This window comes from Strongyloides ratti, assembly GCF_001040885.1.
Source record: "Strongyloides ratti genome assembly S_ratti_ED321, chromosome : X".
Taxonomy (NCBI): domain Eukaryota; kingdom Metazoa; phylum Nematoda; class Chromadorea; order Rhabditida; family Strongyloididae; genus Strongyloides; species Strongyloides ratti.
In genome coordinates, this window is record NC_037309.1 from 2,984,731 (window position 1) to 3,012,254 (window position 27,524).

At 19.4% G+C, this 27,524-nt stretch overlaps 4 protein-coding genes across 4 annotated transcripts in view; all 4 read right to left on the reverse strand.

The window, feature by feature from the left end:
- Nucleotides 1-884: 884 nt before the first annotated feature.
- Nucleotides 885-2,760, reverse strand: SRAE_X000062400 (Acetylcholinesterase; the record flags this gene model as incomplete). The annotated part of the gene is made up of 3 exons (XM_024644990.1): nucleotides 885-2,543; nucleotides 2,584-2,645; nucleotides 2,754-2,760. 3 exons carry the CDS (start codon nucleotides 2,758-2,760, stop codon nucleotides 885-887), a joined length of 1,728 nt encoding a protein of 575 aa, XP_024510493.1.
- Nucleotides 2,761-5,196: 2,436 nt separating this feature from the next.
- Nucleotides 5,197-5,999, reverse strand: SRAE_X000062500 (Poly-glutamine tract binding protein 1; the record flags this gene model as incomplete). Its single annotated transcript, XM_024644991.1, has 2 exons — nucleotides 5,197-5,397; nucleotides 5,775-5,999. 2 exons carry the CDS (start codon nucleotides 5,997-5,999, stop codon nucleotides 5,197-5,199), a joined length of 426 nt encoding a protein of 141 aa, XP_024510494.1.
- A 14,470-nt stretch (nucleotides 6,000-20,469) lies between these two features.
- Nucleotides 20,470-22,270, reverse strand: SRAE_X000062600 (Acetylcholinesterase; the record flags this gene model as incomplete). Its single annotated transcript, XM_024644992.1, has 2 exons — nucleotides 20,470-22,128; nucleotides 22,169-22,270. 2 exons carry the CDS (start codon nucleotides 22,268-22,270, stop codon nucleotides 20,470-20,472), a joined length of 1,761 nt encoding a protein of 586 aa, XP_024510495.1.
- A 1,885-nt stretch (nucleotides 22,271-24,155) lies between these two features.
- SRAE_X000062700 (Poly-glutamine tract binding protein 1) overlaps nucleotides 24,156-27,524 on the reverse strand; it is a gene marked incomplete at both ends in the record, with an annotated part of 5,237 nt that continues 1,868 nt past the window's right edge. Inside the window, 6 exons of the mRNA XM_024644993.1 lie at nucleotides 24,156-24,433; nucleotides 24,479-24,585; nucleotides 24,873-25,023; nucleotides 25,086-25,490; nucleotides 26,038-26,194; nucleotides 26,249-26,388. Of these exons, the coding sequence (XP_024510496.1) occupies nucleotides 24,156-24,433; nucleotides 24,479-24,585; nucleotides 24,873-25,023; nucleotides 25,086-25,490; nucleotides 26,038-26,194; nucleotides 26,249-26,388 (1,238 nt within the window). The remainder of the gene's footprint in view (nucleotides 24,434-24,478; nucleotides 24,586-24,872; nucleotides 25,024-25,085; nucleotides 25,491-26,037; nucleotides 26,195-26,248; nucleotides 26,389-27,524) is intronic.

Consider the following 27,524-nt stretch of genomic DNA (forward strand, 5'->3'; position numbering starts at 1 on the left):
ATTTCTTTAAATGCAAAATTAATATAGTTTTTTTTTAATTTAACACATATCACAAAACATTTTCAAGTTTTTTTCTTGCACAATAATGACGAATTTCTGATTATATGGAAAAGGATAATAAACATTTTTATTTAGTGATGATTTATAAATATTGTTCTCAATCGTTATCAAAAAAATATAAAATTAAGTTTAACTAAAAATGTTAACAGAGACACATGCCATTTTACGTATAATTACCATAGAGTATCATTATTTCAGTTAGTATTGCCTTGTGTGGTATTTTTTTAAACTTATCTAGTAATAAATTTATTAAACATTTTTTTGTTAGGTTATCTGTTAAATTGTTAATAACATGATCATTTCTTTATTAAAAACGTTTTTTTCTTTTCATTTTATACCAAATTAGACGAAATTTTAATTGAATTTTTTATGCGTATTTTTGAGAAATAAACTTTAACTAAAATTATTTATAAATTAAAAAAAAATTTATTATGATATCTTTAAGTATAAAAATGTTTAAAATAGACAATTTAATTTACATAGTTTGCTAATATTAATCTAGCAAATTATATATCTGTTCTATAAGTATTTCTAAAGATAAAATTTTAAAACAAAATATTTTTCATTTTATGCTATTAAAAAAACTTTTACTTTTGACAAAAAACAAAGAAACAATAAGCATAAAATCATTTAAACTTAATAAAAAAAATATTTTGAGAATATTTTATTCAAAAATTTAAATAAAAAAAGTTAATTAACATTTAGAAAAAAAAAATATATTTGTATAAAATTATTATTTTTAAAAATTATTATTACTTGAAGAGCATATAAATGAAGAATGTATACTGCTTTTAAATTATATTTTAAACACTTTTTAATTCTTACTATGATACATTTGGTTGTGTTGTAGCCTGATTTTTTGAAAGGGCTTTCCGCATTATAGATTTAATAAAAACCTTATAAAATTCAGTACATGTTGATGGTGTAACATTTTTATATTGTAGACTTGTACTTTCTTGTCCTAATTCTCCATTAAATTCGAGAGCTTTAGGTTCAGTAACATTTAATTTATTCCAACCATTTGGTATATTACCATCTTTTGTAAAATTACCTATTGCCCATATTACATTTTCTGAATTAATTTTTTCACGTTCCAAAATGCTTTCATTATATTTTTCAGGATGTCTAAATGGAATACCAAATATATCAATTAAATCATCTCCATGCATTGCACCAGTCCATTTTGGCCAAGGGTTAATTGGTGATCGTCTATTAAATTCATAAAAATAAGTACTACCAGTAGAAACATTTGCAAATGTAATGGCAAATCTAGAAAGTTCACAATCAAAAATAAAATCAGATAAAATTCTAATAGATCTATTAGTATAGGTGCTAGCAGACTCATTATAAACTTGTATTAATTCATTAGTTTCTGATTCGTTAAACTGTAATATATTTCCTCCAAATCGAACTAGACTTTCAAAGTGTGTGCTATTCATTACACATTGATTTTCAGAATCATCAATAGGCTTTTGTGGATAAAAATAACAACCAAATCGAGTATTATTTGTAAAACCAGTTGCCATAAAAAATGTTGCTTCATCAGCTGTTCTTCCAAGCATTAAATCAACGTCTTTATTAAACCATTTATTATTATAGATATCTTTTATGCTTCCATTGAAAAAAACTGTATCAGTATCAATAGGCATAAAAGGAAATGGTGTTGGCATTTGACCAGGAGCACTAACATTTATAGTAGCCTTTAGCAAATCTTCTACAGTTTTATTACGTAAACAATTCAAAATTTCTGTGTTGTTTAAAGTCGCTCCATTATCTTCTTTAATGCATCCTACTTTTATTGAAACATTTTTAGTATTTGCTTCAGCTATTTTGGTTGAAACTGTACTCATAAAATGTGTTATAGTACCAGAACTCATTATTCCTCTTTTAAAAAGTGGTTTACTATTGTTTGAAAATAAATGAGCTGCTACTGAAGACGCTCCTGAGCTTGTTCCAAAAATAGTTACTTTATCTTTATCACCTTTAAAATCGTCAATTGTTCTATTAATCCATTTTAATACCATTTGTTGATCTAATAATCCCATGTTACCAGGTATTCCATCTTCACCACTTAAATAAGCAAAACCAAAAAATCCAAGTCTAAAGTTAGGTACAACAACTATTGACTTTGTTTTTAGAGCAAGAACAGATCCATTAAATTTATCAGCACTACCAGTTCTAACTGTCCAACTTCCGCCATGGAAAAAAACTATAACTGGCATGTTTTCTCCATTTACAGGAACCCACATATTTAAATTAAGACAGCTTTCATCGGTTCCATTTTTTGGATTTGATGCATCATATCCGTCAAAACCCATTTCTCTAATAAGTTGTGGACATCCTTCACCTTTATGAACTGCATAATAAGTTGTATTAAAACGATTTTTTTCTAATTCATATGGCGGTTGGAATCTCCAAAAGTGAGTTGGTTGTTGTGCATATGGAATTCCTAAATATTCGGTTATTTCTTCATCTAAAACTGTCTGAAAAAAATTATTATATAATCTAATAATAATAACTTACAATGTTCTGTCCTTCAATTTCTCCAAAATATGTTTTTATTCCATTTCCTCTCCAACATGTTACTAAATTTATTAAAAATATTAAAAAATTAGACAATTTCATTTTTAAAAATAATTTTTTCTTGTATAATATTTTATTTTGTTCTTGTTTTTATAGTAAAATTTATTTACCTTGCATTAACACCATTTAATAATATTTTTCAAATTTTGCCTGTTAAATGAAATTTTTTTTAATATTTACTTATTCAAAGATAGCTCAAAATTGTATAATGCATAAATTATTTTTAACAATTTTTAGCATATTACAAATGTTCAATATTAAATACATGTACAGATTGTTTTATATCATAAAACTGTTAATTTTCCATATCTATTTAAATTTCTAACTAATTATAGCTAAAAAAATAAAGTTAACATAAACCAATCTATTAAATTAAAATATTATCAAAATTAGGGTTATTGTATAAAGAAATTTAAATAATTCTAAAATTTTTATTATTTCAAAAACTTTTTAATATTTTGTACGTTGTAGTTAAAAAATACTTTATTTTAAAGATAATTTTAAAAAATGAAAATATAAAGTAAAAGATAGTATTTGTAAAATATTTACTTATGAACAACTTATTATTAATAATTTAATTTTTTTAGCTTAAACTTTTCAAATTTTGAAAAATATTTTTCGGTGTTTTTTTATTATTCATTTCTTTTTATATATAATACATTATTATTTTTTTTTTAATAAAAAAATATTATTTATGATTTTTTTAAAAATTTTGAATTAAAATCATTTTTCTTAAATTTAATATTTTGTAATTTAAATTCTTATTACCTAGTTGGCAGTAGTCATAAATTAAAAAATTAAAATGTATTTTAATTTTTTAAAGTGTTAGATGTATTACAATAAAATCAAAAAATTTTTTTCTAATCATTTTTAAAATTAATAATCTAAAATTAAATTAATATTTATTGAATAATATAATTTTACTGTTTAACTTTTATATTATTTATTACTTATATTTATATACCAATTTATAATAAAAATAATTTTATTAAATTTTCTATAAAAAATAATGGTATAAAACATAGATTAACAATTAAATTAAAAAAAAAGATTCCATTTATATACTATTACCGTTCTTTATATAAAATTGAACAATTAAATAAAACAAATATGTGATGTTAAAAATTTTTTTGTGACATAAAACTTTTCTAAGGCAAAATAATATATAAATATTAGTGTAAAAATTTGCTAAAACAAGCAATAATTTTTTTTAAAGAATAGTAATAATAATGTAATTATGAATAGTATTATTAATTAATGGTTATATGCAAATAAAACAAACCTTTCAAAAAAAGAAGAATTTTCCATTATTATTTAAACATGCGTAGATATTCTACTAAAAAAACTATCTTTTGATTTATATTATTATTATTATTACTGACACAATCAATTAATATTAATGTACCATTTTCATTATCATGTGTTACAATTTCTCTTAATAGTTCTATGTTTATAAAATGATTTTTATCATTATTATAAAATGTTGTTGTATTATTATCATATATATTACAATCATATCTAAGAATAATTGTAGCTTGACTTGAATTTGTATCTGTTATAATAAATGTTACTGGATAATCAGATTAATATTATCCTTATTCATAATTGTCATTAATATATAAATCTGAACTATTTTGATTTATTGACTCATATACTTTATTATATGTTAATGCACCAAGTGAATTTGTTCTTTAATTATGTAATAATTCTACAGAAGCAAAATTAATATTATTAGCAGCAACACAATCAACTTGTATATTACCAACATTTTTTTTATTTCTTAATCTAAATACTATTTTCTTTTTTCTATGTTCAATATTTTATAGACAATATAACAATCCAAATATAATAATTAAGACAGTAACACAAATTATGATAAATAATAGTGTTATTAATAAATTAAAATCAATTTTTTAATTTATCTTGATATTTTACACATAAAAGTATATGAATGTAATGATATAGTTGCTGTTACAGTTGTATATATTGTTGAAGCAGTACAATTATTATTACCTGGATTTTTACTTTCAATACCATAAATAATTAATTTATTATCAAAACCATAATTTTTTTCAATTTGAATAACATTAAATCTTTTACTTGGATTATTAGTAACAATATTTTCACTATAAAATGTTCATATAATATCACCAGGTTTTGGATATCCATGAAATTCACATGAGAATGTTGTTGTTGATTCATGATTAACAAATACTGTATCATTTACACGTACTTGAAGGTCACCTTCAATAAAAAAATTATGTTAAAATATTACTGATTTAAAATTATTATTTGTAATTACACACTAATATTCAACTGTTTGCCATTTTTGTACATTTTAATTGTAAAATTAGAACCTTCATGTATTATTTTTTCATTCCCAGATTTTCTTCAATATATTTTAAGTTATGGATTACCATGTGTTTCACAATAAAATTCTGCCATTTCATTTTGATTAACAATTTTTACTTGTGATGAACTAATAAATTTAGGTTCATATTTAACATTTAATAATATTATATTAAAACTAGATCCTAGTGCATTTTTTATATGTCATGTAAAACGTGAATTATGATCATCTGGTATAAAATGTTCAATATATAAAACTTTGTTCTGTTGTTTTTTAAGAAGTTTATTATTATGATACATTGTATATATATAATAATGTTCTGATTGTGAATTAATATTACATATAAGTATTACTTCATCACCTTGTTTTAAAGTATCATTATCACTATTACATGTGACCTGCACCTATGGTTCATATAAAATATTTATTTTAACTGATGATAATTTTTGATCATTTGAAGCTGGATAAATAATAACATATGTTAATTTCATATTGTTAAATTTTAAATCAATCCTTGTATTTATATTATCATAAATAGTAAAATATTTTTTAAAATTAAATGTTGAATTTTTGTGTATTTGACCAGATTGCATTGGTAAAGATGAATTTCTAAAATATTTATCATATATAACATCTGGTATATCATCACCAATTCATGAAAGAATATTATCTAATGTACCAGATTTTGTTATAGCCCAATATATTTTAGGTGTTGGATGAGTTTTTGATACAAAACATATTTCTTCTATTGAAACACCTTCTTTTGCAAAAATAAAATCACCATTTTTATGTTTTTTCCATGACTTTGTTTATCAAAAATCATATAATTTTCTTTTAAATTAAAAACTTCTAAATAAGTTAGTTTAGTTTTTTCGAAATTATTATTTTTTTTTGATGATGTAACTTGAAATTCATAAAAACCATCATCCCATCCTGTATCATTCGTTATCTCCAAATCATATTCACCTTTCATTGGACTTCCAACCATTCTAAATTGTGAAAACATTGGAAGATCTCTTTATGTTCTTAAACCAAAACCTTTAAGAAACCATTAGACTGTTCCATCCTATTGTTATTAATTAAATATGATAATAACAAATAAAAAAAATATATAAACTTACTTGATTTTAAACAAGACATTTTAAAATAACTGTATTATCAAAATTAGCTGTAGTATTAACGGGTAATTCAACAAATCTTTGTATTTTGTCTTGTGAATATAAGTTTTTACCTGCAAGATTAATTACAAATAAAATTAATATTTAAAAAAAATGACAAATTTAATTTTCTTAATTTTATTCATTTTTTTAATAATTCAAAGTTAATATTATTATAAATTATTGTTACTATAAAACCAATCTATAAATAACAAAAGAAAAATTTTAAACAAAGTAGTAATATTAAGGACACAACAAAATAAAGGTAAAGTTTAAAAAAAAAAACAATTTTTGCAAGTTGTAAAATTAAATTTAATGTTATATTCTGTTCAAGTATATTAATCATATTTCTACAAACAAATTTTCATTGATTTAACAAATTTAGTTTAACATTATATATATTAAAATAAAAATGCTGTGAATAAAAAAAAAACAAATTAAAGATTTATCCTATTCATTATGATAACGTTTGAGAATAGTATCAAAGTAATAAATGAAGTTATAGTAAATTTAAAAGTTCTTTTCATTACAATCATAACAAAAAAAATATGTAGAAATATAATTTTAATTTAATATTTATAATTTAATTATTTAATATCTATATTACAAAAAAATTTAAAATAAATCTATTTTTATTTTGTTATGAAAAAATTTTAATACGTAATATTATGAAATTAAAATTTCTATTTAAATGATAATTTATTTTGACACTTTTATATTGGAAAATTTTTATTATTAATTGTTAAACTTTCTATTGAAGAAAAAATTTTTTATATCAATACTTTGATGTCTTGTTATTTCCTAACAGAAAAAATTTAAAAGATAAATTAACTAGTATTGCAAAATTACAATATTTTAAAATGATAATATTAATGTAAATTTTTATATAACATATTATGATTAATTTTAATATAACATTTATTTTTACTATTTAAATAAAAAATTTTATTTTTTTTATAAGAAAAAAATATATAAAAAATAAAAAAGTATTTAAGAGATATATAGCATGTTTTCGAATAAAATGAAATAAAATTAATAGACACTTTAATAATAAGTAATCAAAATTTTCTTATATATTTATTATCAAAAATATAAAACTCAAATATATTATAGATAAAATTTTTTGTTAAAATAAATTATTTTTACAATTTAGATAATCATACAAAGTGTTAGAAGTTAATAATATACTATCTAAAAGATAACGCAATTAAAAGTTAATTTGTTCTCTCTTATATTTGAATGAATTGCCAAAACAAAAATGAAAGTTTATTGAATTGTTATAATACAAATCAGTACTTAAGAATGTTAATTTATATTATAATAATGTTCTCTTAACACTTTAGAAGTTAAGATTAAAAATGATTTTTTCTTTAAAAGGTTACCTACATCTAACTTAATTTTTATTAAAAAAGTTTGATTACATAATCAAGATATATTATATACTTACATAATATTTTAATATTTTAGTATGATAAAAAGAAATTTTTGTAAAATGTTAAAAATAAAATAATATATATCATATGATAATTAAACATTATAATAAAAAAAAATTCAATAATAATTTTATATATAGATTTTATCACAAATTATCAAATCACTTTTTTTCTCTTTTTATGATAACTGCGTTTTTTTTATGTATTTTATTTAAAATATAATTCAATAATAAACCATATAAATAATACTATTAGACAAAGAAGTATAGAAACGATTAAATATATAAAATAGAAAAAAAATGTAATTAAAAAAGATAGCTTTTGTATAATTAACCTACATTATTTAAAAATTATATTATTTTGATCTTTATTTTTAATTTAAAATAAATAATAAAATAAAATGAAATGTTTTTAAAGGTTATTATTCTTTTAATGCATAAAATATCACTTACTGTAAAATTTTATAGTAAAAAATTTTTTTAAATATTTTATATGTTTTAAAACCAAAATTTAAAAAAAAGATTAAAAAATAAAATAAAAATTTTTCTATAACAAAAAAATAGTAGATATTGTGTTGAAGGTAATTCTTTTAGCTATATTTTTTAATATAAAAATGATCATTATTAAAATGATAAGATATTTAAAAAAAAGACAAATGAGTAGAATCCTAAAGCAATTCAAGATTTATCAAATTTTAAATGAATTATAAAAACACAGAAAATGAATGAAAATAGTTATTTCATAGTTGATCATATAATAAAACTTTATCATTATAATAATAACTTTATAATTATTTTATTTTATGATTCCTATTTTTAGCTAAATAGCTTGATTATGTTTTAAATAAGTTATTAATTATATCAGTAAGTTAATAAATATAATTATTTTATAAGTTAATATTGATGGGCACTGATAATTTATATTGTAATTGATATATAGGGAAATAAGTTTCTTTTTATAAACCAGTCTTATTTATTATTTAAAAAAGTCCTTTTAAATTAAATTTACTAATGAGTAAAATCATTTTATCAACAAATGTTTGTATGGTCTGAATATCTTAATAGATAACGCATCATTTACCACCAGAAGGAAATATTAATAGATACTCTTAAAAAAGTTACTTATCACATATAATAATTTAATCAAAATATTAAAGAATAATCATTAATATTGATAAATTACCTGATAATGTTTTACCTTTTAATATTTAAGATATAAGAAAACTTTTCCCCTATAATATAGTTAATGAAAATAATATTTGTAAATGTATAATATGTCCAAAATTTATATTTAAATAATTTATTTCAATAAAAATCATATTTAAAATGAGTTAAAACGATAACTATTTTGTTAGTTATACTATCATTTAACAATTTATAAATATATATGTATTTCCTTGAAATGTCTTTATCATAAACCTATTTATTCAAAATATAATAAAAAAATAAATTAATAGTTAATTAACATAATAGTATCTAAACATTGAATATGAGGTAAAATGAGATAATAAACAGAAATGAAATATTTATAATTTTAAATACTTAATAATAAATAAAATTGAATTAATAGCTTTTAATTATTATTTTAATTTTTATATATTATATATGTATATATTATTAGAACAAAATATATTATAATTTTTTTTAAAATTATTTTATATAATAAAATATTCATTTTATAAACAACTAAATTGATTGTTTTATATATAACTTTTTTAAAACATTTTAAATGTTTACAATATATAAAAAGTTACTTGCTATTTTAAATATTAAAAGATACCTTATGATGAGTATATTTAAAAGTAGATATTTATATTATATTTTTATAAATTTACCTGATTAAATGATTTTAATTAATAAAATTTATGATACTAATTTTAGTAATAGATAAAATAATTTCCGATAATTTTTAGTTAAAATATTTAAAGTTTTCTTTTATTTTAAAATATATTATCATTTAATAATATAATGTTAAAATAAAAATTTTAATAAATTATATTTATATATATTTAAATGATTTTAACACAATTTTTTTTAAAGTAAATAAAAAGGCGTTTTTTAAATTTTTTTATTATTTTAAATTTTTGACAGAGATATATTTTCATAACATATATATGAACTATAGTTTGTATAAATTTTTTTTTTATATCACATTAATAATATTATAATCATTCCTTTTTTAATTATGTTTAACATAAAAAAAATAAATTTTATAATGTGAGAAAAATATATATTACACTTTACAAAAAAATTTAAAGTTTATTTTTTCAATTATTTTTAATATTTATGATAGACATATTTGTTACAAAAAAAATTATTAGTCTTAATTAATTAATACTTCACTTATCGATTACATACCTAAATATTTATTAATCATTATGAACAACTGAAAAATTATTAATAATATAAAAAAAATGATAATATGTATTATCATATGAATATAAATTGTAAAATTTTTATTTTTTATTAAAAGAATACAAAACAGTAATATATAAATTTATTTTAAAAAAACTGTCTTTTTGTAAAATTTCCAAAAAAAAAATTATAAGAAATTGATATGAAAAATAATGATACATGTATATATTCTACAATATTTTTAGTTTCAATAATTTTACACTTTAAAGTAAATTTAAAGTGAAAACATAATTATTTTTTTAATTAGATTTTATTTTAATTATAATATAAAAAAAAATTTTTTTAATGAAAAATAAAGTTGTTGATTTAAATCAGAATGTATATCTTATTGTTTAAAAAAATCAATTTTTTAACTATATGAAAATTAGTATATTTATCTAAATAAAAATCTAAATAAAATTATTTTATATTTTATCATTATTAAATATTAACAAAACTACAATTAATACTAGGTTTTTTATGTAAATTTTCTTTTATGTTATAGAAAAGTAATGAATAAATTATTTAATAGAAAAATTTACTAATTTTTTTAAAAAATTAAAACATTATTTAGCACTACTTTAATACAATGTTAAACATGATACAATTAAAAAAATTATATTTCCAACAATTTAATTAAAATAAAATAAATAAAGAATATGTAAATATCTGATTGTATCCTATTAAATTTTTTTAAACACAAAAATCTAATTTTAGAAGAAAAAAATGTCCTGAGACAAATAACAAATAGTTAAATAATTATTAGTGAAAAAAATATAAGATTAAAAAAATTATTTTTTTAAAGCAAAAAATAATGTTATAAATATTTAATATATTCATAATTTCGAAAAAAAAATTTAATATAAAAAATATTTGTTTTAATGCGTAAAATAATATAGTAAAATAAATTTATTCGTCCTTTAACCAACATCTGTTTTATTAAAACGATACTGCGCAATCATTTATAAATCCTCAATAATCATTACCTTAACATAAAGTTTAACTAATATATACTTCTTTCTTTTAATTTTTTTAAAAATATTTGATAAATATACATTAAAATTAATTTAAAAAACAAATAAAGATATTTCTTTTGGAATATAATATATGTAAATTTAAAAAAATATTATACAAAAAATTTTTTTTTTTACATTCTTAAAATTTTTAACAAAAAAAATTTATTATAAATATCCTTCTTATATTATATTTACAAGAATCTTAAGATATGTAATATGATATAACAACTTTTAAAGTATTTCTTTCATTTGTCATATCCAACTTCAAGGATAACAAAAATATTAAAATTCTAAGATGATTTTATATAGATGAAAAGGAAAAGAAGATAGGATGATGGTAAAAGCACTTGAATATGATTCAGGATATCTTTTAAATTATATTTTTTTCTATAAACGTTAAAAAAGTGACATTCTAACATGATATACCGATCTATTATATCCAAATATATATATGATTATAGAAGAATATAAAAGTAAAGTTATTTACTGGAAAATCAAGTAAAAAGTTAGGTAATGTGTATAAAAATAATAAAAGCTTTATTTTATTTATAAAATATATATAAATATTATTCCTTTTAATAAAACAACCAAAAGATTCATGTTCAGAAAGATGTAAACATTCAATAAATAATATCTTTGTTTATATCAAATTATTTTTTTACTTTTACATTAAAAAAAATTAATTTTATATACCAATTAGACTTAATAATGTTTTTACAAACATATGAACTATTTATATTAATAAATAATTTTTAACTAAAAGTTTTTCTTTTCAACCATACAAATATTTTTAAGGTACAAAAAATTTTAATAATAAAATCAATATTAATTTTTATAAAAGTAAGAAAATAAATTTTATGTCAAATAAAATTTTGTATAAACTAAATATAGTATTGTAATTGTTATTTATCAATTATTATTTAAAAAATTTTAAATTAAATATATTTAATTTTATCAAAAATATGATAATTATAATCTTTATTTTATTCAATATAAGTTACATAACTACTAATCATAATTAAAAATTAATTATGGGAGGAGATTAAATATTCATCAATTTTATTTAAATTTAATATTTAACTGTAAAATTATTTAATTATATCGTTTTATTATTAAATAATTTTAATCAAATATTTTATTAATTAAAAAATTATATTATTATGCAAAACTCTATCATAAGATAAATAGAAAAGGAGAGAATTTACAAAATTACAGTAAAAATTAAATATAAAAATGATAATTGATTTTAATAGTTTATAAAATAATGTTTGATACTTACCACAATTATACAAATATAAAATTTTATAAAATGTTTAATTTTTAAAATAACTTTTAGTAAATCCTATAAATATAAAAACGAGAACTAACTTTTAAAAAGTTTATATTTAATACTTTAATATTTTTTAATCACTTTTAAAATAAAAATATGCGTTGATAAGAATCATTGTAATTATTTTTAAAAAGATAATTTTTTTTTAGAAATACTTTTGCATAAAATAAAAAAAACCAAAATTGTCATTTCTGCAAAATTGATATTTTAAGTGAATCTGAGACAAACTTAAACTGTAGAGTAAAAAATAGCTGGAGAATTCGTATTTAATGTTAATGCTTTGAAAATAATAATTTTAAACAAAGTTATAAGCTTTTAAAGGTTGTATAAAAAGTTTCAAAAATTTTAAACTTTTAAATGTGCCATAAACATTTTAAAAAAAGTTAATTGTTAAAATAAAAAACTTATTTATAGAAAATTTAAATTCCTTTTTTTTCAGTTTTCTTAATCTTCTATAATTGTTTATGTTCTTGAAATTTTTAAAAAAGACATTTTTTTATATTTTTTTAAATGAATTTATTTTCATTAGAATCAAAGATTTTTTTCTTGAAAAATAAGCAAAATTAGATTTTTATTTCAAAGTTTAAAAAACCACTTAAAAGTAACATTTTATTAAAAAAAATGGTGGAGCAAATTTTATCAGCTTTGTTTAAGAAAAAATTGACATCTTACAAAAAACTTATCATAAAATGTAAACTTTTGTTTAAATTTAAAAAAAATTCAAGAGCAAATATTGTAGTCTAATATAAAAAATTTTTTCCATCTTTATTGCACTTAGAAAATAACAACTTTTAAACATTTTATTTTTAATTTATCAATTAAACTGCAAAATTTTAAATAATAAAAAACGTTTGAGTTATGCAATAATTAATATTCTTTTAAATGAGACAATATTTTATTGAAAAAATAAAATGGTTTTTGAAATAAAATACAGAAATTTTTGGTTGTTTTTTCAAAAAAATTAAGTTGAAAATAAGTTATTGAAGAAAAGAAAGAAATATCTTTGACAATTTTTGTAGCTTACAATTTAAAGAATAATTCAAGAAAAAATATTGATATCTTATACATAAGAAATTGAAAAAATCATATTTAAAAAAAAAATTTTTTTAAATGCTATTTACTAGCACTATGTTATAAATTAATTTACTTTTTTCTACAAAAGCACAAAATTTTGCAAAAATATTTAAGGTAAATTTATAAATTATTATAATTTATAATAAATCAATTGTAAAGTATAATTTTAAAGAATAGTTTCGTTTTTGAAGTTAATTTATTATTACATAAAATAACAATACATACATTTAACTACATTACATTATAAAATATATTTCAAGTTAAATATTCTATATTTGTAAAATATGGAGAAAAAAAATATTAATTTTGTAAATGTTTAATGTATTAAAAATATTTATTAAGAAAAAACTATACATAATATGCATAAATATATTACAAAAAAATATTTCGAAATTTCAATATAAAATATAAAATATTTGCTTATTGTAATGCCCTGGCATTGAAGCGGAGTAAGAACAGACTAATAAAAGGAAAGGAAGTAAGAAATAACTAATCATTCCCAGGAAAGCATAGAACATGAAGATCTAATGCTAATTTAATTTAATTCTCTTATTTTTGTATCTTTGTTCTAATCATTTTCTCTAACGTTGTTAAAAAAATCTAATACCAATTTATATATGAATCTATTGGATTAGATGGAAGGATTTAGGTAATAAAACGATATTTTCATACAACTAAGATATGAAAACGTTTAGGTTATGAAGTAATTTATATATATTGTTATATTCATTATTTTCATTTTTGCATAAATGTTTAAACGTTAAAATTAGTTTTTATTTTTAAAATGTAGGCAAAAAATTAATCAAAAATGTAATATTTCTAAAAAAATAATCTTATCGCAATGAATTTTATATATTTTTAAAAACCTTTTCAAATTATAATGATATATTTTATTAGAATTATACACTGTTTTAAAAAACACTTGAGAAATGTAAAATTATGTCAATTTTTTTGATGTATACATAACAAACGAAAAAAAAAGATAAAAAAATACAATAAAAAAGAATAAAATAAATATTATCAATAAATTGAAATTATCTTGAAATATTTACAATTATTCTAAAAAAAAAATTACCTTAAATATAAAAAACACTAACTTTATCTTAATTTGTATAAAAATAACGTCACCAACTATAATTAATATTATTTAAAACAAATTATAAAATATATAATATATCATTATTGTTGTGGGTATCCAGTAGTTTCTGGAGTGTTTGTACAACCGTCATTTGAATTTTTAATACGAATATTATTTTAAACAAAAACGATTTTATTTAATTAACGAAAGATATTTGTACAATAAAAATTTGAATATTAAATTTATAATTTGAATACAATTTAAAATTTACATATTTTTATGACAATTATAAATTTTGTTACCACAATTTAATTCTTTCAATTAAAGAATTGCAACATTATTTATTAAATTTTACACTATACAATTTTTAACATATTTTCAAAAAGAAATTTTATAATAATTAAAAAATCTATCTTAATAACATTGTTATCAATTTCTTCTTAAACAATTTTTTTTTAAAATATAACAAAAAAAAAGTGTGATATATATTGCGTTTATATTGTATGAATTTAATATACTACATTAATAAAAATAATGGTTTTTTTTCAAACAGACAATATATAACTAACTTATTTATTTATATTAAAGATAATATTAAATTCAAGTATTAAAATTTTTAATGTTAAAATTTTTAAAAATTCTTTTTTTAATCATATAAACCATTTTACTCGTTCTCTTATAATGACAAATAATAAAAACTTGAAAAAAAATTTTTTTTTAATTTATCTATAGAAAGATATCAATGATAGCCGTAATAGCATAAATAATCACAATTATAAAAAAAGTTATTAAATTATTTTAAGTTCATTTTGTTCTTTTTTTATTTATTAAAAATTATTCTATTTTTCTAATCTATAAGATAAAAATATAAAAGTATCTAGAAAAATTAAGCAAAGAATTAAAATAATAAAATTTAAACTTTATTATAAATGTAGAAAAATTATAGAAAAAATTAAAGTTTATAAACTTTTAAACTACAATTATTATTTATAATAAAATTTTTGTTATATTACAGCGGAATTTAATTAGATAATTTATTAATATCAAGTTCATCGTGTTTTGCGAGCAATCGTAAGCTAAATGTACACTTGGTTTTTTTATAAAAAACGAAAGAAATATAATTTTAAATTTTTTTTAATTTAAAACACGTTTCTTGAGAAATTCGAGCAATTTTTTTAATATGAGACAAGCATTTTTGCAATGTCCCTATTTTTTATGCTTAAATTATGTACTTAGGTAAAGTATAACCTGAGGTAAAATTTTAGCCTCATAGCTCTGTCGTGCGCAGCGCTGGAGCTATTTGTTTGCAAGTAAATGTTTTAGTTTTCTAAGTGTATCTCATTAATATGCCTATGAAAATATGACTTAATATACCTCATTTTTCACCATTTTTCATGATTTTTTCAACTAGCTACATAGATTTTAAAAACTTTTCAATACAAAAATTTTAATCACAAAGTCATCAAAATTGAGATCCCCGTTTTGGAAATATCAAAAATGAATTCAGCATCCTTAAAAACCCTTAAATGCACTTTCACCATATTTGGATTTTCATGGAGAAAAAAGTTTTTAAAAATAACACGTCTATATGCTTTACTTTTATAAAAAAAAAAAATTTCTAGCATTGTATTTTAAGTTTTTATAACTTTTTTTTTTATATTTTTAATTTTTTTGACATTTTGCGATATTTTTTTAACATCCTCAATGTTATATTACTCCCATAAATTAAACCTTTTGGCTTTGAATCCAACGTCTGCTATTACTCTTTTGTTTTCTATTTTATTAGCTTTTAAAGTTTCTAAAATTTTGTAATGTGGTAATATATATAGAATCCTCTATATTTGAATAAGCTTAAAAAAATCAGTTGGTGTTAAAACATAATTTTTTAAGTTATGTGGAATTTCTTTACTTCAATTAATGCTAAGTTTCTCTTATTTTTTTGCATTAATAAGTTTTTTTTTTGCATTCAAAACAAATTTTTAAATTTTTTAAATTGTTTCTATTTTTTGTAAACTAAAAAAATAATCTATATATTTAAAATAAGTAAGCTATGCAATTTACTATTTATTTTTTAACAATCAATTGAAATTATTGGAGCTTATAATTGTCTTGAACAACTTTCAAATGGTGAAATGCGTTAAACATTAAAATAACTTTTTATTTTAATAGAAAGAATATTACAAAATTTTTAAAATAATTTTTAACACCAAACAATGATATTTTTTATGATAGACGTTTTTTATTTTTATACACTCTTAGTTAATTATAATTTTTTAAATTTATCAATTTTTTAAAATATGTATTTTTGTTATAGATAAAATAGATAGATTGCTTAATAAAGATAAACCATTTTTAATAAAATAACCTTTTTTTGATACATATAAAGAACACCATTTGATATTTTTATTTTATAGCGCATAATTAAAATATTAAATAGTTTCAAAAATTATCTAGATCATTTTTTTATTTTTTTTACAAAATTGTTAAATATTTATTTTTAACGTCAAGTAAAAAAAACTAATAAAAATAATTTTGTTTTACATTTATTTTATCATAAAAAAAATTTATTACATCTTTTCTTCTTTCTAAAGAAAATATCAAAAAGGATGTAACTGTTAAAGAAATAGAATATTATTAATAATTATATTTTTTAATATACTTAATATAAATATTTAAAAAGTATAAAATGATTTAAAATGCTTTTCTAATTAGCTTTATAAATTTATCAACAATATATTTTTACTAGCAATTAAAATAAAATAGGAAAAAGTAAAAAAAAATAAAAATAAAAATAATTAATATATTAATAAAAAAAATACAAATATATAATTTTATTGGTTACTGATATTTAACACTAGATTTACCGTCTATTTATATAAACCTATTTTTACCAAAAACAGTCAAAATGACTGGTACTGGTATAAGTGTCAATATCAAAAATTATATTTCTTACTAATATATATAAAATAACATTAAGTTTAAAAAATGTATTCTCTACTTATAGCTACAAAATTGATAACATAATTTTTAAAATCAATTTATTAAATTAGTTGTAATTTTGAATTAAAATTGCATGACCAGTCAAAATGACTGCTCTGGTAAATCTTGTGTTAAAGATTGTAACTAAAAGATAATTTTTTTAGTCAAAAATTATGTAAAACCATTTTTTAAAAAGATTAACTTAATGAATAATTTAAAAAAAAAACAATATTACAATGCTAAAAATTTTTATTATTAGGTTGTCCCATATGAAATGTTGTTTTTTTAATGCGCGACGTTTACAGCTAGTTTTAATTAATAACTAGCTTTGTTTTAAAAATTCTAAAATATTTGCTAGATTTCTATGAATCTCCTCTACATAATGATATAAAGATTATGCCAAAATATAAAGTTTAATTATTTTTAATTTAGTTTTTTACAAAGCCTTCTAAACGTCGATTTCCTAACATTTTCCTTTTTGAAGTTAAAAAAAGGACAAATGAAGCAAAAATAGAAAAAATTTTTGATAATGTTTTTGAGGTGAATCTTGTCAATGCTTCTACCAAAGAAAATTTTTTATAAAGATTCAGGGTGGGAAAAAAGAAGCTTGAGAATGCACAGCATGGAGAAAAATTTCATTCTTTGATAAAAGCGTCATGAAGAACGATTTTAAAGCATATTTTTTTACAAATTGTCAGAAGGACATCTGAAGCTTCAGATGTTTCAAAATCTAAAGTTTCTAACCATTTGTAGCTAAATAGATACTCAAAAAAGAAAGGTCAAAGGTATTGCCAGGGGGTGACATAAAGCAAGCAATTCATCGTATTGATGTCTGTTTTTTTTTAACTTTTGAGAGTAAAAATGACTCATTTTTAAAATGAAACATAACCTATGAAAAGAATTGGATTCTAAGCAGCAATAGTATCCATTTTTTATTATAGTTTCATAAAAATTTTGTCTTAAAAACTACAATAAATCTTAAAACAGGAATATGGTAGTATTTTAAAAAAAATTGTGCACTGGAGATCTATGAAACCTAGTAAAACTTGTTGAAACTATGAAAACTGAATCCAATTGTGCATAATTTAAAAAAATGTTAATAAAAATAGCCCTAGGACAAATCTTTTTAGCAAAAATAAACAGCTAATTAATTTTTATAAAAAATTCTCTTTCATAGATTTCGGAAACCATGCTTCAAAAACTGAAGGATTCAAAATAAAAAATTCTTCTTTTGCCCAAAATATATCCCTAACCTTGCCCTCACTTACCCTCATTTTTTTTAAAATTTGAATCATTCTTAAAGAAGAAATTCTTCAAAAACGATAAGCCCTTAGAATCTGCCCTTGAAGCTTCTATCGCTTCTAGTTTTTAAAGTTTTTATTCTAAACGCTTGAAAAGGTAGTTATACGATAGAAAACAATTTGGTGAATCTAATGACTGTTATTAGAAGAAAAAATATTAATTTTCCACTGAGTTACGCGCATTTAAAAATTTAACAAAAAAAACAACATTTCATGTGGGACAACCTAATATAAAAATTAAGCATATAAACGTGTTATTTTTTAAAACTTTTTTATAAATAACTTTTTTTTCCATGGAAATCCAAATATGGTGAAAGCGTATCTAGGGGTTATCAAGAACGTTGAATTCATTTTTGATATTTCCAAAACAGGGAATCTTCAATTTTGATGACTTTCGGACAAAAATTTTTAAAATCTATGTAGCTAGTTGAAAAGATCATGAAAAATGGTGAAAAACGAGGTATATAAAGTCATATTTTCATTAGCATATCAATAAGATACAATTAAAAAACTAAAAATGTATACTTGCAAACAAATAGCTCCAGCGCTGCGCACGACTGAGCTATGAGGCTAAAATTTTACCTCAGGTTATACTTTACCTAAGTACATAATTTAAGCATAAAAAATAGGGACATTGCAAAAATGCTTGTCTCGAGTTGCTCGAATTTCTCAAGAAACGTGTTTTAAATTAAAAAAAAAAAATTTTTTATTCAATAAAATAAAGTTTTAAATTTATTAATTTTGTTAATTTTTGTGAAAAAAAAAGATAAACCAAGATTTTTCATGAATTCAAAAAAATGTTAAATTGATATCTTTTAGTATTAAAAAGTTAAATAAAAGAAAAAAAATATAAATAATTTGCTATTATTAATCTAACAAACCATAAATTTGTTTCAATAAATATTTATAAAAAATATACATAATTTTTTTTTTTAAAAAATTTAAATAATAATTTTTATATTTTAAAGGTAAAATATTTAAAAAATGTTTATTTAAGTTTATCCAAAATAAAATAAATTTCAAGCACGTTCAAGCTTGTATGTAAAAAATTTTATATATCTATTAACTTTTTTCTTTATTTATCTAAAAAAAATTAATATAAGTAATTTTTTTTGCGAAAAGTAACAAAAGATTATAAAACTATTGTTTTATATATAAATTTTACAGTAAATGTAGTTTTTAAAAATTCGAATTGTGTAATTTACTTAAACTAGCTCTAAATTTAGATAATTTCAAATTAAGACTCCGTAAAAAGTTATGAGCGCTAGGTTAGAAATTTTGGCTAACAAAATATGTAAAAGTAAAAATTTATTTAAAATTTAAAGTGAAAAGTAGGCTAAAAGTGGTTTACACAATTTTATCTTTTTTTTTTATATGAGTTCAGACGTTTATCTATTTATATATAACCAAATTGCTGTTCGAGTATATACGACCTCGAAAAAAAGTATATTTTTTAAACTGGAATAATATAAATAAATTTATACTTTTAACAAAAAGTTAATGAATAATAATCAAATAAGTATTTAAGAAATAAAAAAAAAAATTTTATTTAATATTTTTTTAGAAAATTCAAGTAAATAAGATTAATTAACAAAATAAATAAAATAAAATAATTAAAATTAATATTATTAAAAGTTATTATTTTTTAAAGGGAATTATAACGTAGAATGTGTACTGCTTTTTATAATATATTTAGAAACAATTTTCAGTACTTACTAAAATGAATTTGGTGGTGTTGTAGTCAAAGTTTTTAACATCATTTTCCTTTGATAAGATTTAGAAATAAGTTTATAAAATTCAGTACATGTTGATGGTGTAACATTTTTATATTGTAGACTTGTTTCTGTTTGCCCTAATTCTCCATTTAATACAAGAGCTTCAGAATTATTTTCATCTAATTTTTTCCATACCGTTGTTGGATTACCAGAATTTGTAAAATTACCTATAGCCCACATTACATGCTCTGAATTAACTTTTTCATGTTGCAAAATTTTGTCATCATATTTATCAGGATGTCTAAATGGAATACCAAATATATCAATTAAATCATCTCCATGCATTGCACCAGTCCACTGTGGCCAGGGGTTTATTGGTGAACGTCTATTATATTCATAAAAATAAGCACTGCCAGTAGAAGCATTTGCAAATGTAATTGCAAATCTAGAAAGTTCACAATCAAAAATAAAATCAGATAAAATTCTAATAGATCTGTTAGTATATGTGGTAGCAGACTCATTATAAATTTTTATTAATTCATTAGTTTCTGTTTCGTCAAAACCTAATATTTTTCCCCCAAATTGAACTAGATTTTCAAAGTGTGTGCTATTCATATCACATTGATTATCAGTGTCATTAGCAAGTTTATTTGGATAAAAATAACAACCAAATTTACTATTATTTGTGAAACCAGTTGCCATAAAAAATGTTGCTTCATCTGCTGTTCTTCCAAGCATCAAATCAACATCTGTATTAAATTCTTTTTTCTTATAAATTTCATTAATACTTCCATTGAAAAAAACTGTATCGTTATTAATAGGCATAAAAGGAAATGGTGTTGGCATTTGACCAGGAGCACTAACATTTCTAGCAGCATCTAACAAAACTTCTACAGTTTTATTACGTAAACATTCTAAAATTTCTGTGTTCTTTATTGTCTTTTCATTTTCATCAGTAATGCATCCTACCAATCTTGAAACATTTCTAGTATTCTTGTCAGCTATATCTGTTGAAACTGTAGTCATAAAATGTGTTATAGTACCAGAACTCATTATTCCTCTTTTGAAAAATGGTTTACTATTATTGGAAAATAAATGAGCTGCTACTGATGACGCTCCAGAACTTGTTCCAAAAATAGTCACTTTTGTTTTATCACCACCAAAACTTTCAATTGTTCTATTAATCCATTTTAATGCCATTTGTTGATCTAATAATCCCATGTTACCTTCTATTCCATCTTCACCACTTAAATAAGCAAAACCAAAAAATCCAAGTCTAAAATTAGGTACAACAACAATAGATTTTGTTTTTAAAGCAAGAACAGATCCATTAAATTTATCAGCACTACCAGTTCTTACTGTCCAACTTCCACCATGGAAAAAAACTATAACTGGCATATTTGTTCCATCTTTTGGAACCCACATGTTTAATTTAAGACAGTTTTCATCAGTTCCATTTTTTGGATTTGATGCATCATATCCCTCAAAACCCATTTCTCTAATAAGTTGTGGACATCCTTCACCTTTATGAACTGCATAATAAGTTGTATTAAAACGATTTTTTTCTAATTCATATGGCGGTTGGAATCTCCAAAAGTGAGTTGGTTGTTGTGCATATGGAATTCCTAAATACTCAGTCATTTCTTCACCTAATACTGTCTATAATAAATTATTATAAAATTTAATCAAAATAACTTGCAATTTTTTGTCCAGCAATCGGTCCATAATATGTTTCTATTATATCTCCGGTTTCACATGTTACAAAATTGAATAAAAATATTAAATAATAGAAAAATTTCATTTTTAAAAAATAATTTTTTTTTGTGAAATATTTAATTTTGCTCTTGTATTTATATTAAACTTTATTTACCTTACATTCACACCATTTAATGATATTTTCAAAATTTTAATTTTTGAAATAAATTATTTTTTAATATTTACTTATTCAAAGATAACTTAAAACTGTATCATGCAATAAAATTTTTAAAAATTTTATTAGTAAATTATATATTTTTAATATTAGAATAATTGTATAATTTGTTTTATATCATAAAATTGTTACTTTCTCTTATCTATTTAAATTTCTTTTAGATAAAGACTATAAAATTAAATACAATGCTTGCGTAAATCAAATTTATAGAAAAAAAATATTAAAAAATCATGATTGTTTTAGAAAGAAATTTTAAATTAAAGAAAGATATATTTTTAAAATATTTTACTGTTAATAACATGTTAATTTTTTTTTTATTTTAAACTTGTCATACTTTATAAATTACCATTTCATAAAACATTTTTATTTCTATGTAATACACTATTAATGCTATTGTAATAAAATAATTTAAGAATATCAACATAAACCTTTTTATATATTTTAAATGTAAATAATTTTGACTAATATTTTATATTTTGTAATTTTTTTACAAATATTTTACAGTGCTCATAAATTACAATATAAAAGGTTATTTAATATAATAAAGTGCTAAATTTTTTAAAATAAAATATAATTTTTTTATATTTAATTAATTTTTAAAATCAATAATCTGAGATTAAATTAATATTTATTGAATACTAAATTATTACTGTTCAATTTATATATTATTTCTTTTTTATATTTATATATTAATAATTAACAAAAAAATTTCATTAAATGTTTTATAAAAATTAATAAAATAAAACATAGATTAGCAATTAAATTTAAAAAAAAGGATACTTTATGGTTATAACTCCGCCATTTTTAAATACCCATAACTCCCCTCAGAAGTGTCCTTTTTTTTTATAAAATTTTGAGGAATGAGATCCCTATCCAATCCCCTTTTGTAACTTAAAAAAAAAGTTAAAAAAAAAAACTTTATTTTTCACTTAAAAATTCACAAAAAAAACGAATGTCTTTTAAAATAGACTCAAATTCATTATTTTTATTATTTTTCCTCCATGTAAATTCATACATGTTGCTTTCTAACATGCTTCTCCGTGTTTCCCTGCAAATTGCTTCAAAACAATATTCCTACGCTATTTTTAGCGACATTTTATAATGTCCATAATTTTGAGAAAAAAAATATTTAGTACAAATTAAAAATCAATTATCTTTTTTTTCTTTATTTTTTATCAAAAAAATGCAATTTATATTGTTTATAAAAATATTTACTAAAATCAAATATCAATTACCTTTTTTCCATTAATTTATTATCATTTTTCATTAAAAAAATCAAATATCAAACTTTATTTTTTTTCATTAATTTAATAAAATTTAAGAAATTATCATATAATATTTTAATATGCAAAAAAAAAAAATTTTTATATGTTAATTTTATTAAATCAGTAAATGGCGGGGTTATAACCACAAAGTACGGAAAAAAGTTTCAATTCATATACTATCACCGTCCTTTATAAAAAGTTGAAAATTTAAGTATTACAAAAATGTGATGTTTTAAAATTATTTTTGTGACATGAAACTTTTTTAAGGCAAAACAATATATAAAGATAAGTTTAAAAGTTTGTTAAAACATACAATAATTTTTTTTTCCTATTGAAGGATAGTAATAACAACATAACGTATAAATAATATAATTACAAATGCTTTTATGCAAAAAATAACATACCTGTCAAAAAAAGATTCATCCGTTATTACTTAAACATGTGTGGATATTCTACTATCAAGATTATCTCTTTGATTTATATTAATATTATTAACACAATGAAATTAATAATGGTGTACCACTTTCATTATCAGCTGTTACAATTTCTCTTAAAAGTTTCATATTTATAAATTTATTTCTATCATTACTACAAAATTTTGTTGTATTATTATCATATATATTACAATCATATCTAAGAATAGTTGTAGTTTGACTTGAATTAGTATCTGTTGTAATAAATGCTACTGGATAACCAGATTGATATGATTCTTGTCCATAACTGTCATTAAAATCTAAATCTGGATTATTTTGATTTATTGACTTATATACTTTATTATATGTTAATGTACCAAATGAATTTGTTCATTTATTACGTAATAATTTTTCAGAAGCAAAAGTAATATCATCAACAGCAGCACACTCAACTTGTATATCACCAACATGTTTTTTATTTCTTAATCGATATACTGTTTTCTTTTTTCTATATTTATTAATATATAAACAATATAATAATCCAAATATAATTATTAAAACAGTTACACAAATTATGATAAATAATAGTGTTATTAATAAATTGAAATCAATTTTTTTAATTAATCCTGATATTTTATACATAAAAGTATATTAACGTAATAAATAGTTGCTGTTACAGTTGTATATATTGTTGAAGCTTTATAATTATAATTACCTATATCTTTACTTTCAACATCATAAATAATTAATTTACTATCAACACCATAATTTTTATCAATTTAAATAACATTAAACCTTTTACTTGGTCTACCAGTGATAATATTTTCACCATTAAATGTCCATATAATATCACCAGGTTTTGGATATCCATGAAATTCACATGATAATGTTGCTATTGATTCATGATTAACAAATACTGTATCATTTGCACGTACTTGAAGATCACCTTCAATAAATAAATTATGTGAAAGTATTACTGATTTAAAATCATTATTTGTAACTACACACTAATATTCAACTGTTTGCCATTTTTGTACATTTTAATTATAAAATTTGAATCTTTATGTATTATTTGTTCATCACCAGATTTTCTCCAATATATTCTAGGTTTTGGATTACCATGTGTTTCACAATAAAATTTTGCCATTTCATTTTGATTAACAATTTTTACTTGTGATGAACTAATAAATTTAGGTTCATATTTAACATTTAATAATATTGTATTAGAACCAGATCCTAATGCATTATTTACACGACATGTAAAACGTGAATTATGATCATCTGGTATTAGATGTTCAATATATAAAACTTTTTTTGTTGCTTTTTTAAGAAGTTCATTATTATGATACCATGTATATTTACCACTATGTTCTGGTTTTGAATTAACATTACATATAAGTCTAACTTCATCACCTTGTTTTAAAATATCATTATCACTATCAATTATGACATGTACCTGTGGTTTATATAAAATATTTATTTTTCCTAATCATAATTGTGGATCATTAATTGCTGGATAAAAAATAATATTTGTTAATTTCATATTATTTAATTTTGAATCAATCATTATATTAATATTATAATAAATAGTAAAATCTTTTTTAGAATTCAATGTTGAGTTTTTGTGTGTTTGACCAGATTGTATTGATAAGGATGAATTTGTAAAATATTTACTAAATATATCATCTGGTATATCATCACCAATCCATGAAAGAATATTATCTAATGTACCAGATTTTGTTATTGCCCAATATATTTTAGGTGTTGGATGAGTTTTTGATACATAACATTATTCTTGTGTTAGAGCACCTTCTTTTGCAAAAATAAAATCACCATTATTATGTTTTTTCCTAGCCTTTAATTATAAAAAATTTCATAATCTTCTGGTAATTTAAGAACTTCTAAATAAGCTGGTTTAGTTTTTCAAAATTATTATTATTTTTTGATGATGTAACTTGACATTCATAAAAACCATCATCCCATCCTATAACATTTGTTATCTCCAAATCATATTCTTCTTTCATTGGACTTTCAACCATTCTAAATTGTGAAAACATTGGAAGATCTCTTTCTGTTTCTAAACCAAAACCTTCAAAAAGCCATTGAACTGTTCCCTCCTATTATTATAAATTAAAAATATTAATAAAAAATAAAAAAAAATATAAACTAACTTGATTTTCAACATGACATTTTAAAATAACTGTATCACCAACATAGGCAGTAGTATTAACGGGTCCTTCAACAATTCTTTGTATTTTATCTTGTGAATATAAATTTTCTGCTACAACATTATTTTTTGGTAAAATAAATACTTAAAAAATAATAAATTTCATTCTTTTAATTTTATTTATTCTTTCAATAATAGGTTAATAGAAAGTATAAATTATTGTTACTATAAAACCAATCTATAAATAAAAAAAAATTTAAACAAAATTTTTAATAATAAGGACACAATAAAAAAGAGGTAAACTTTGAAAAAAAAACAGCTTTTGCAAGTAGTAAATAAATTAAATATTATATTCTATCCAAGTATATTAATCATACTTCTACAAACTAACTATCATTGTTATAACAAATTTATTTTAATATTATATATATTTTAATAAAAATGCTGCGAATAAAAGAAATAAAAATTAATCCTATTTATTATGATAACGTTTGTGAATAGTATCATAGTAATAAATGAAGTTATAATAAATTTAAAAGTTCTTTTTATTATAATCATAACTAAAAAAAATATAGAAATATAATTATAATTTAATATTTATAATTAAATTATTTAATATCTATATTACAAGAAAAATTTAAAATTAGTCTATTTTTATTTTGTTATAAAAAAATTTTTATACGTAATAATTTAAAATTAAAATTTCTAATTAAATAACAATTTATTTTGACACTTTTATATTGGAAAAATTCCATTATCAATTGCTAAACTTTCTATTTAAGGAAAACTTTTGTATATCAATATTATAATGTCTTGTTATTTCTTGACAAATGAATTATATAACATAAATTAAGTGGTATTGTAAAACTACAATATTTTTAAATGATAGTATTAATGTTAATTTTCATATAACATAATAATTAATTATAATATAGCATTTATTTTTACTATTTAAATTAAAAATTTAATTTTTTTATAAGAAAAAAATATATAAAAAATAAAAAAGTATTTAAAAGATATGTATCATGTTTATGAATAAAATGAAGCAAAAATGATAGGTAATAAAAAGGTGATTAGTCAATTGTTTCTTGTATTTTTATAATTTAAAATATAAATAGCAAATATATTTTAAATAAGAATTTTTGTTAAAATAAATTATTTTTACAATTTAGATAATCATACAAAGTGTTAGAAGTTAATAATATACTATCTAAAAGATAACGCAATTAAAAGTTAATTTGTTCTCTCTTATATTTGAATGAATTGCCAAAACAATGATG